At 41.5% G+C, this 12,833-nt stretch overlaps 1 protein-coding gene across 3 annotated transcripts in view; it reads left to right on the top strand.

Moving 5' to 3' along the window:
- The window catches only part of ADAMTS14 (ADAM metallopeptidase with thrombospondin type 1 motif 14), a 94,808-nt gene that overhangs the window by 75,537 nt on the left and 6,438 nt on the right, over positions 1–12,833 (top strand). For all 3 annotated transcript variants that reach the window (XM_066622257.1, XM_066622256.1, XM_066622258.1), the window contains exons 15-21: positions 855–938; positions 3,452–3,615; positions 4,023–4,188; positions 8,291–8,423; positions 9,782–9,989; positions 11,420–11,549; positions 12,171–12,281. In XM_066622257.1, coding sequence (XP_066478354.1) covers positions 855–938; positions 3,452–3,615; positions 4,023–4,188; positions 8,291–8,423; positions 9,782–9,989; positions 11,420–11,549; positions 12,171–12,281 — 996 coding nt within the window. The remainder of the gene's footprint in view (positions 1–854; positions 939–3,451; positions 3,616–4,022; positions 4,189–8,290; positions 8,424–9,781; positions 9,990–11,419; positions 11,550–12,170; positions 12,282–12,833) is intronic.

Raw genomic sequence — 12,833 nt, 5'->3', positions numbered from 1 at the left:
AAAAAAGCACAGAAAATTCAAGGGTGCTTCTAGCTAGAGGGTTTTTTTTTTCCCCACAAGACACAAGCTACCAGACTTTGCAGAGAAGATTCAGTCCAAATTATAACTGTGACATAAAATACCTGAGCTGCTAAACAGGATGATTTCATCACCATACCTGGTGTTCTCCTGTTCTTTCTTTCTTTCTTTAACCAGTGTCCACAGTAACATTCTGTGGACACTTCAGCATTCTCAGTCTGTGTTGGCTGAACTTCATGAAAAGAGAATTTGTTTACTTACCTTGTCATCATGCATTGTTTCCAAGAAAAGAAAATATCAAAGGGATTTCATGCAGTAGTAGACTGAAAACATCTCGTTTCCTCTGTCTTTTCTACATATTCTCTCATTTGGAGGCTGTACATGTTGCTTGGGCAATGCAATTAATTCCTACTTGTACATATGCTTCATTCAACTCTCAGTAACAACAATATATAGAGTTTTTTTTTAACACACATGTATGAGTCTTCATATAAAAAACAAGAACCTGACTGTTCTTCAGATTATTTGCTCAGGAGGACCTATATGGTACTCATGAGCTGCACAACTAGATTTTCGTGCAGTCTATGGGGGAATATATTCGTTCATTTCAGTGTGGTTTGTGCAAGGTGTTTCCAAGGCATCAAGCACACACTTTTAACTACAAATGCTTGGTAACCGCAGCAAAATGAAAAGGGATTTAAAAAAAGAAAAACCTGTGTATTTCCTTTCTGTGAAGATTCCTGCAGCTTCAGGAACTAATATGAATGTTTCACGGAACTTGTATCTGACTGTAGAACTGCCCCTTTAAGAATGACTTCTTTCTTTGGCGTTTTCAGTGGGTGCTTTGAAAATGTTTGAGATTCCAGCTGGCGCCAGGCATGTTCAGATTGAAGAGATGGAGCCCTCACCCCATACCATTGGTAAGAGCATGGGCCTTGGTGGACTGAGAATCAGTCTTGCTTAGCAGTATTTATCTAAAGAAGCATTTAATAGTCCAATCCTTATAAAGAACATGTTGAAACTTTGCAGGGGGCAGCAGTACACTTATTTTAATGGGAGAGATATAGATGCTTGACTCTCCCATTGAAATCAGTGAGACTTTCAAGTATATAACTTTGAATGGACCGAACCCTGCCATTTTTCTACGAGCTAACCTGCACATTGCTAAGTACAGGTTGAACCTCATTATTCGTGTGGGTTCCGTTCCTAGCACTCTGTGGATGGCAAAAAACACACTATAGCAAATCATTTTAAAAAACAAAGTTTCTTTGCTCAGGTGATTTAAAAGCAGCCTTTTTGACCTTTGTGATGTAAGATAAGAGTCATTAAGAAGGCAGTCCATCAATCAGTCTTCCTCCAAGAGCTTACAGAGGCGCTTCACTCAGCCCCTCCCTTCGCCAATGCAAAGTGATTACCTTTCTTTCACATGCTAAGGGGGAAGGGAGGGGTCGCCAGGAGAGAGAAGGATTGATGGGTTGTCAGCCAGCTGCCCAATCTCTCTCTCTCTCTCTCTCTCTCTCTCTCTCTCTCTTTCTCATATATTAAGGAGGCTATTGTTAAAGGACTGTTCAGTTTTTTAAATTGATTTTAAAGGGATGCATTTTTCCCCTTCTCCAGGGATCAGCACATTCCTTCTCATTTGCAGGGGCCATTCATGTTGAGTCAAATCCGTGTATAAAAAATCCGTGTATAAATAGGCTGGACCTGTATGTATATATTTGTAACTGCTCACAAATGTCTCATTTATTGAGTGATTTTCAGTTTCTAGTCTTGTATTACATACTACCATCAGTTCAATAGCTTATATTGACATTGCAAGGTTGATTCATGCATTTGTATATGTTAGGTATATCCACAGAGAAAAATACTACATTGGAATAAATCCTAACAAAAAATTTTGCACTGTACAAACATTTACTTTGTATAGCTTTGCAATCATTAGAGTGCAGAACTTTACAAAGTAAAGGTATTCAACTCACATTACAAAATACATCAATAAGAGGTTAGATTTAAACCTCTTTATGTGCAGCATTGCAAATTTATTGCCTTGGTTGCTGCTAGATGTGGGTTATCATGGATTATTTCTATAATGCCATCAGTGTATATAGTGGATGGTTGAGATAGTAACTTGTGAAAGTTCACATTTGCTAATTGCAGACTAATAGGGATGAAATTGCCAACTAAATTTGCAATCAGCCAGCAGGCAATAAAGGCACACTTGTAATTTGCCAGTTAATATTTGTATTAATTTGCAGTTCAGTGTTTACTTCATTATTTTGGGTCATAGAGAGTAGTGGTCCATCAGTCTACATCTGACCTAGTTCTAGTAAAAACCAATAACTTGCATCATTGTGTACAGTTTTAAGTAATATTTCATGGATATTTTTGTAATATGATGTTGAATAAATTTATTTTGCAAAAGGGTGATGTATACTTGAGATGGAAAAGTGTAGGTACCAGGTATTAAGAATGCCTAAATTGTGATCAGTGAGCAGATAATACAAAGCAGTAGTTTCCCTCTTTCTCTTATACCTCTACCTGCAACTCACCTTCTCCTGCTATCTGTAAAATTTTAGGCTTCTAGTGAAATTGGCATGTACGGTTGAAGCTGTGATTCTTTTTTGGTGATTATACAATGCTCCTCTCTATGCTGTACAAACTTGAAGAGGCCTGGACTTGAAGCCAAACCTCTCATGCTTGTAGGAGAGAGAGAGGGAGTGTGTGTATGTTTTCTTTCTGCTCAGAAGCTCTATTAATTCAGAGGATGACTTGGAATACCAGGCTTGACTTGGTATGTCAGTGGTACAAACAAGCTAAACAAACACTTTAAAGGAAATGAAAACCAAGCTGAAATTTAAACCAGAAGTCACCTGAAACAATAGGGAAGTGAAGGGGAGAGAGTTGGGGTGTATTTTTCAGTGGGTGAAATAGAAGACAAAATGTATTGGTAAAATTCAAACTTGGAAAGAATACCATTATTAACAAAATATCTATCATCCTGATGGATGGATGGAGGTGAAGAAGGGATAGGGCTTGTATAGGATCTCTTGGGTGTGTGGGTGGGATCTCTGTTACTGAGAGCTAGGCCACTCACCATCAGAAGCGAAGGGCAAGTTTTACTTTTACAGCAACATTTCCTCAAAGCACAGCACTTAACTTGTCCCCATAGGCATGATTGACAACCATTCTGTTAGCTGGGGGAAAGTAAAAGAGTGATTTCAGAGACTGTTAAGGTAGGAACATGTTTATTGTGTTTTTTAGATATACCAAAAAAATAATAATTTGGACATCATATCTGCACGGTCCCATGTTGGGTTTTGTTTCTTGGTCATGTGACGATTGCCCGTGCCCAAGTCCCCTTCCTGTCATTTTCTCTAATGTATGTGAAAAGACTTGATGAGAGGAAATGATCCTATGAACTTTTTTTCCCCAGCTGTTAAGAACCAAGCCTCTGGCAACTTCATTCTGAATCCTAAGATCAAAGGTAGCAAGAATGATGCCTTTATAGAGATGGGCTTGGAATGGGAGTATACCATTGAGAATGGCAAGGAAAACTTGAAAACCAGTGGCCCCCTGCATGAAGCCATCAGTGTTCTGGTGAGTCCTAGGGAGGTGTATAATGGCTGTGCATGTGCATGTGCCATACACAGAAATAAGAAGTCTATTACAGGTTACAGGCCATGATGGGTATTTGCAACCTTCTGTTTTTAGAAGGAGGCTATCTCTGACATTCCAGATGCAGGAGAGTGGCAACAGGACGCAGGAATTTTGTTGGTTTGTGTGCTTCCAGAGGTATCTGGTGGGCCATGTGAGATACAGGAAGCTGGATTAGATGGGCCTTTGGGCTGATCTATCAGGGCTCTTCTTAAGTTCTTTTGGTGGCTATAACCTGGTGAAATGTGTGAGTCTATGACCCTCTGTGTCTGTGCTTGTTCAGATTTTGTGTGGATAGTAGATAGAATTTTTCCTTCTCATTGCAGCTTTTGTCTTTTTTCTGATAACAGGTTAAAACAGAAGAAGATGATTCCAAGAGCAACTTGATGTACAAGTATATCATACATGAAGATCTCCTTCCCATCATTGGAAACAATAATGTCCTCCTGGAAGAAATGGACACCTATGAGTGGGCCCTTAAGAGCTGGTCTCAGTGTTCAAAAGCATGTGGAGGAGGTATTTTTCATTTTACTCTTCCTGTTTATGTCTTGGAAGACCTTCATGTGTGTGAAGAATACACCTAGGACCAGTTCACATTTGTATATCATGTGATTGCTCAGCCTTTGATGGTGCTCAGCTGAATGTTTGATGTGGTTTTGTTGAAAAACAATGTATTTGAGGTGATAGAAAAGGAAAGGTGGATTTGCAGTTGTTTGTGCATGTGTGCAGTCATCACTTGAAGCTGCAATCATCATGTGATGAACATACATGTATTAAAGCAGCCCTTAGTAATTTGGTTTTGGATATTGAGGAAAACAGGAGTGCCTTAGACATTCCTCATGTCTTTCCATTGCAGATTTTCTTCAGGTTTTATTTGTTTAACTGTCTCTTTCATGTAACATTGCAAACTTTGGTGAACTTGTTTTACTCTAGGAATGATTATTTGGTTTAGCTTCAATGAAGAAAGCCAAGCCAAAATGAGTCTGCTTTAAACAAAATTCTACTTTGTCTTGTTCTAAGTGCATCTCAGTACACCATAAAGTAAACTGAGACAGCCCCAGAACAAATTAACTGCCCTCATTTTCTGAGCCTAACATTCGGGTTCATCTATTCGGGCCCAGTCATTTCAGAGTTGTTGTTCTTCAAAACAGTGCATGTAAAAAGTTCCTTTAGTAGGCACTGCCACTGGTCAGTCATGGTTTTGAATCTGTGCATGGCATAACAGATCTGGCAAGAGGGTTATCATAGCATTGGTGGTTGAGCAGGCAGGTGAGATGATTCCTTGTAGTGCCACGCAGCCCAATCCTATCTATGTTCACTTAAACTTAGTGCCAGCATAGTCAGTGGGCCTTATTCCCAGGTACGTGAGCATAGGACAATAGTCTTAATTGCCAATAAGTAAAAAGGCTGTTGATATTTTTGTATTTATAAGATACTAGAGCACTTTTTTAAAAAAATTGAGATCAAACTTTAGACAGGATTGCAGTTTCTCACAGTACATATCTGGAACCAAGTGAAATAAATATTGAGTGACTTATATCTGGAACATTTAAGCAAACACAGCAACTTTTGAAAAGCCGTCAGAACTTGCTGATTCAACTGTTGTTCTAATGGTGTATTTCCAGGGGCATGTCCCTGGAAAACTCAGTGCAGCCCATGCTACATCCCAAGTTGTGTTTTGGTGGTAGAAAGGAGTGCTCTGTAAAGAAATTGTTTTTCCTCCACCAGCCCTGTGTGTCTCTGAACAAACTTGGAACATTGTCCCACCTTCAGATTTTCTGATAAAATGTCAGGCTGCAATGCCTAGTTCTGAGTAATTCAACTCACAGTAGTCACCCTAACATGCCCTTTCAAGTGGAATCCCAGATTTTAATCTAATTTAATCTGCTTGAGGCAGAGTGGGGGTTGACTTTACTCTTTGAGGGAGGGGGGAATGCTAGAAGAAAACTAGTTAGACCAGAAACTCTGTGTGTGAGTCTGAGAGTCTGAATAAAACCACAAAAGAATAAACATCTTAGTCTAAAGACTTACATGGTAGCCTGGCACATTTACAAATGCTGGCTGTGTCTCCTTAGGAGTTCCCAGACAATCATAGTAGATGAAAGTTGAAGCTGAAAGCTCCAAACCGCTAAGAAATAGTTCCACTAGTTTGTACCCCATATTGATGTATTTATTTTAAAATTCAAAGAAATTATTCAAGATGGTGTTTAAACCAGGGGTGTCAAACATAAGGCCCAGGGGCCAGATGTGGCCCGTGGAAGCTTTTTATCCTGCCCTCAGGATAAAGCAGTGCTAAGGTGTTACTGCTGAAAGGGCAGTCCACATGAAAATTGGGCTCTCCCATAACTTGAAACATGATCAAGATTTGTGTTATTTTTTCTTTTGTCATTTGCAGCTAATATGTTCCTAAGTGAGAAAAAGTGCTTATTTTTGGTTCTGACCTGTTTAATGACATCACTTCCTGCCTAATGACATTACTTCTGGCCCTCAGCAGGCATCATGAATGCTGTTCGGCCCTTGGTATGAAACAAGTTTGACCAGTGGCGTTGCTAGGCGGGTGCGGGGGGTGCGGGTCGCACCGGGTGATGCAGACTGAGGGGGTGACGTGCACTGTGGGGGTTGACGCACTAAAATCATGGTGGTTAGGAGTAACCCCATCATATTATATACCGTTGGATGCGGATTTTCGAGCAGAATGCAATGCAAAAAAGCAGAGTGAAATCTCTCATTTCTATCAAAAGTTATGGCCAAAAAACTGGAGAACAAAAAATGCATGGAGCCCTATAGAAAGTGAAAGTGAGCCGTATTGTGCGTTTACTCGCAAGTAGGCAAACTTGCCTTAGTCCGTTGGAAAGGGCAGGCTGAGAGGAATCCAATGACACCAGAATGGTCCTGTTCCAATGAATGCAGTCCCCAAAAACACCTGAGAAGGAAGTCCCTACATCCAAGCAGATGAATGTATTGAGCCCTATGGAAAGCAAAACTAAGCCTCACGGTCGCGTTTACTTGCGAGTAAGCAAACATGCCTTGGAAGATCAGGTGAAGGAGAGTGCAAGGCTACCAGAATGGTCCTGATCTGATGCACCTGGAGCTAAACAAGTGCTCTAGCAGGCAGCCTCCCCCCCCCCCCCACACACTAGAAAGATCAAAACAGAGGCTTCAGCTGATAAGGTGAACTTTTTTGAGACTTGCAAAGCCAGGTGGCTCCTGACAGTGATCTAGTTTAGACAGAAGTTCTTAAATTGGGCACTGGGGCTGAAAACCTTACTGGTTTTGGAGGGGAGAGGTGTTATTGCAGGCAGACTACAGAGGAAATTCACTTGGTGGAACAGGGCTGGCTTCTGCTTATTTAATTATTTGTTTTACTTTAATTATTTATACTTATTTATTTTAATTTGCCTGATGATGTCACTTCCACCATGACATCACTTCTGGTGGATCTTGGACAGATTGTCATTCTAAAAAGTGGTCCCAGTGCTAAAAGTTTGAGAACTGCTGCAATAAGGTGTTAGTAAGTTGACACCCTGGGGTGTGTGTGTGATACCATTAGTGACTAAAATCACTAAAATCACAGTTTGGAGGAATAATTTCATCATGTTATATATCCATCAATGTGCAATTTCATGCAGAATGTGTTCTATCTTTGTTCTATCAAAAAGTACAGCCAAAAAACCAGTGGGGGCGGAGTGATGGTACATTACCACGCCCACCACCTTGGGTGTTGCCCCGCCCACTGCACGGGGGGGGGATGTGCTGGCATCCTGCAGCGGGTGACGTGAACCCAAGTGACGCCACTGAGTTTGACACCCCTGATTTAAACCATTCCTGAGCAAAGTGTGGCCCATGTACCAAATTGCATTCATTTTTTTGCATTGTGCATGTGATATAAAATACTGTATTTTCCCACCTTTGTTCTTCTGTAGCAGTGAGGTGCTAATGCTAATTATTATTTATATATCTCTTTTCAACAAAAAGTGGTTTACAAAGTGGTTTAAATAGCAGAATAAATCAATAAATGGTTCTGTGCTCCCAAAGGCTCACAATCTAAAAAAAGATGCAGAAGAGGCTGCAGAGTGGGCCTCTTTCCCCTTTTAAATCTCCTTTCCCATCTGTAAGCCTCACACCCCACAATGGATCTCCTCAGATCTGCACCAGTGATTTCACTGGCACATTACAAGAAGACAAAGGGGGCAGGGAGGCTGATACCCGAGGGAATAGCGTTCGGTGTGCACCACCTCCTGCAACCACTCCATCCCTCTTCCTGTCCCCTCTCCACTGTCCCTGCCATCTTACCTACCTCAGTTGGTCCCTCAGTTGGTTCCATGGTCAGGTGGGAAGGCTCCAGCCTTCCTGTTGGTGCTCAGGAAGCACGCTACTCAGTCCTGGCCAGAAACTGCTGAGTGTCAGAGAGAGAGAGAGGTAAACGAGACCATTACAACAGTAATGACCAACACACACCCACAAGAGCAACACAACAGTAGGCTGGAGATATGGGTTGATAACTTTCAAGATAATGCTGACTTTTGTAAAGGAGTGCCATCTCTTCCTCTGAGGAATCTGGGCTAGCCATATTGTTCCTTCACAGTTCAATTTTAGTTTTGCTTCTGTTGTTTTTCAGGAATTCAGTACACCAAGTATGGCTGCCGAAGGAAGAGCGATAACCGAATGGTGCATCGGAATTTCTGCGACAATGGCAAGAAACCAAAGCCAATACGCAGGAGATGTAACATGCAGGAGTGCTCTCAGCCAGTGTGAGTGTTTCTTCCTTTACATCACTTCAGATTTCAACTCTTTTCAAATTCAGTTGCTAAGGTTTGAGATTGAAAGCTTAGGCTGTTCTACCCTTACTGTAAGTGGTGCCAGATCTGCCATTAAAGCATTATCTTAATTTTTCAAGTGATGGGTATTGGAAGATTAGCATTTAATTTTTTTTTCATTTTTTAATTATGGTCACTTACAGCCCAGTTCTATCAAAACAGCAATGCAATTGCGCCACTGGAGCTTACGCTGCATCCTGTGGGAGCAGCAGTCATGGAAGTTTCCTCCAGGTAAACATTTGTTCCCTTGCCTGGGAGTAAGCCCCACCATCCTGATGGGTTACTTGGACATGCCAGCAAAATTCCCTGGCTGTGACTGCTCACTGCTTGCTCACCAGGCTGTGCTCTGTGGCACATTGCATTTTCCACATGTTTCGGCAATGCAGCAGGTTTTTAATCTTTTCAAATTTCAGAGTTGGTGCAGGAAGTAGAGAGAATTATGCACATGGATCTGTGTGATCCAATGTACATGTGAGAGAGATAAGGTTCTTGGTACGGTTTAAAAGCCTGTTTTTAGCAGCAACCAAGACTGAATTGCCATCCTGTCCCCCAAGTGCATTTTTAAGACTATTTGTTGTGTGTGTGCTTTTTAATACCTCATAATAGCTACAGCACTATTATCAATAAAGGACTATCACAATTTGTTAGCTTCTCTTTTTAACAGCTGTATATCCTGCCTTTCACATTGATGTAAATGTCCCCTACCCTAGCCTGCCTCAGCTGGCACAAACTTACCCATCCAGAGCTGGATCTGGGAGCCAGAGTGCACCTCCATGCTGGCACACCCGGCTATCTAGTAGCCACAAATATGCTTTACAGCATGCATGTGACAGTTCTAGGTCCGCGCAGGAGGCCTGTGCCGGCACAAGTGGTATGGATTGTGCTCTAAGGCCCCTGTGGTCCAGCATTTGGTTTCCAGCTGTGTCCAGCCAGATGCCTGCATTTTGATATCTTGGCATCTTTCAGAGTTGCAAACAAGAAGGCTACATCTCACTGAGGCAGGAAATTTTGTTTCTGGATTGTGCCACTTCAGAGACCAAATGGGGACGGCCATGAAACTCCATACCAAAAAAACTCAAGCATGAAAAAATCTAGAATGAAGTCTAGGTTAGAACCCTTTCCCCCAACTATTTGGGTTTTTTTTTTTTAATACAAAGAGAGAATATTGTGTATGGGGGAAACATGCTATCATGTGAGTTCCCGTTCCCTATAGTCTGAAGTGAGTCAGCCCAAACACAGATTTACTACCTTTGTAAAAATGAAAATCAATTTCTTCCTGTTTCTCTCTGCAGCTGGGGGGCAGAGGAGTGGGGAGCCTGCAGCAAATCTTGTGGGAAGCTGGGAGTCCAAATCAGAGTTGTACAGTGTATCCAGCACCTACAGAATGGCACAAATCGGACAGTACACACAAAATACTGCACAGGAGACAAACCAGACACCCGTCGGCCCTGTAGCCGTGTTCCATGTCCTGCCCAATGGAGGACAGGGGCCTGGTCTCAGGTAAGATGGCTCTACCAAGTAGCTACTTTTCGCATGGCTGATATTAGATACTGTGGTACCTTAGGCAAAATAATACAAGCAACTTCTAGCCCTCCCCCACCCCCCGCTTTGGAATCATGTTAGAACTCTCAAAATCCATGATTCTGGAATTCACAGTAACAGAGAAGTTTGAAAATGTGCCTGGCAAAAATAGTTTAAAAGATAAGAAATCAATCAGTGACCTCATTGTTTTCAGTTCTCATGTTGTAGATCAAGATTCCTTGGCTCCCCTCTCCAAGAATTGATTCAAGTTTTTTCAATAACAATTTTAGAATGTGATTATTTTACAGTAAGCTCAGCATATCCTTTGATAGTGGTTTGGCATTGGCCATATTTGTAAAAATAATATGCAAATTATGCTTCTTATGTTCAGTGAAATTTTGGTTTAACAAATCTTGATTTAACCGACCAGAAACAATGGACATTATCTGCTTCATTACAAACTACAGGTCCAACCTATTTATACGCGGATTTTTTATACTTGGATTTGACTCAACATGAATGGCCCCTACAAATGAGAAGGAATGTGCTGAGCCCTGGAGAAGGGGAAAAATGCATCCCTTTAAAATCAGTTTACAAAACTGAACAGTCCTTTAACAATAGCCTCTTTAATGAGAGAGAGAGAGAGGGCAGCTGGCTAACGATCCATTGATCCTTCTCTCTCCAGTGGACCCCTCCCTTCCCCCTGAGCATGTGAAAGAAAGGTGCCCCAAAATGCACCAATTTTGAATTGGTGGAGGGGCTGAGTGAAGCCTTTGTAAGCTCTTGGAGGAGGACTGATTGTCCTCTTAATGACTCTTATCTTACATCACAAAGGTAAGCAAGGCTGTTTTTAAATCACTGGAGCAAAAAACTTTGTTTTTTGAATTGATTTGCTATGGTGCGTTTTTTGCCATCCACATGAGTGCTTGGAACCAAACCCACACGAATAATTAGTCTCAACCTGTAGTCACACAGTATATGTTCTGCGCATGTGCATCTCAATTTATCTCAGTGCATTTGGATTTAACAGACTTTTGACATTTACGGTCACCCCTTTCACCAATTAGCCTGCTAAATCAAGGATTCACTTTACAACTTAAAGTACTCATACTAGCTCTGACACTCAGATTTCTGATGTTGTCAAGAAGACAAATTCTACTGTAGAAAACTAGTTATGTACTGTATGTATCTGCATTTCAAAGTTATACTAGTTCTGATCTTTAATAATGTGTGCAGCAACCTCATGTGCTCACTGTTACAACTGCATGTACACCTGTGGCTCATGCTTGCTACATCAGGCTGATTGTCTTTTTTTCTGATGGCATCACATGGAGTGCCTTTCAGTGGCTCCACCCTTTCTTCATTCACATCCTTGAACTTGATCCTGTTTCTTTCCTCCTTTGTGGCAGTGCTCCGTCAGTTGTGGGGAAGGCATCCAGCAGCGCCAGGTGGTGTGCAAGTCCAGTGACAACACCATTGGTCAGTGTGATAGTGAGAAGCCAGAGACTATACAAGTTTGCAAAACGGCAGCATGCCTAGGTGAGTAAAGCTGGTATTACACTAGGAATGCCATAAAAATGCACACTTTTAATAGAACGGCTACTGTATTTTTTTAATGTGGTGTCCATGGATATGCATGAATGCCATGATGCCAGTTTATACAGAGCAAGCACAAGACTGGTGAAGATTCTGGGGCAACAAGTTAGAAGGAAGAATTCATCCGAGATTATGAGGTAGCACTGATGTAGGCCGTGCTAGCTTTCCAGCTCATTAATTCTCAATGTGCACATTTTAGATTAAAGCAGATATGTTCTGCATGGGTAATAAAAGAATATTACATTCCCCATGAGTTTCTGAGTTCTGGCACTGTAAATATTCCTTTTAAGATAATACATGCCTATAACATCTAAGAACCAGATGCTGGTGGTGATATTCATCTGGGAGTCTTCTGAAGCTATTCTACTGTTGTTGGCCATCACAACTTCTAGTGACACATGGATGGATCAAATATTTTGAGACCAGTAATCTGCTATATGAAACTCTTGAATTCCTTATTTCCAAACTCAAGAATTGTTGTGGGACTAGTCTCTGGAGCCCTACCTCAAGCTGTTTGACTACTCATTGTGATCCAGATTCCAGACACCTTATTTTTCCCCCTAGGAAAGCAACCAAGTGCTACAACGAATGCAGACACTAGTGACTATGTGACTCCCAGGGTACAATGGGTGCCCCAGGAGAGTGCCAAAAATCCTGTTAGCAAGATATCATCAAGTAGGTGCATTTCTGTTTCTGGGTTTTGCATTTTGAATCATCTGTCTCAACTTTTTGGGGAGGGAGATGGGGTTAATATTTTGCATTGTTCAGGAAGGAGTCTGCTCCTACAGTATTAGAAGTATTGTCAAGTGGTGCAGTCATGAGAGCTGACTTTTTACACTTACTGTGTGGGTAGCAGGTAGGCATTTTGTTGGGAGAAAACTGTATTTGCCTTCAACACTGCTTTGGGTTTCACGGTTGTTCATTTCACCATCAATCTGAGAGCATGGAAAGCTGCCTTATTGGTCTTGCCCTTATTTTGAGCCTTCTCTTTGATAGGTTAAAAATATCTCTGCACTATCCCCTACCAGGGTTACATAAGTAGGTGACATATTAATCCCGAATCATAGCGTGGAAACAAATATATTCCAATAAAGATTTTGTATGTTGTAAATCTAGTGTAACTTGTGAGCCTTTGAGCCAACTGCAGTTCATCCGCAAAACCAGGAAGTGCATTGAGCCCCTCGTGGGCTGCCATACGTGGCTGGGGGTGGGTTGGCTGGATAGACC

The sequence above is a fragment of the Tiliqua scincoides genome, chromosome 3 (genome assembly GCF_035046505.1).
Source record: "Tiliqua scincoides isolate rTilSci1 chromosome 3, rTilSci1.hap2, whole genome shotgun sequence".
Taxonomy (NCBI): Eukaryota; Metazoa; Chordata; class Lepidosauria; order Squamata; family Scincidae; genus Tiliqua; species Tiliqua scincoides.
This window is presented reverse-complemented; position numbering and strand designations above follow the sequence as displayed.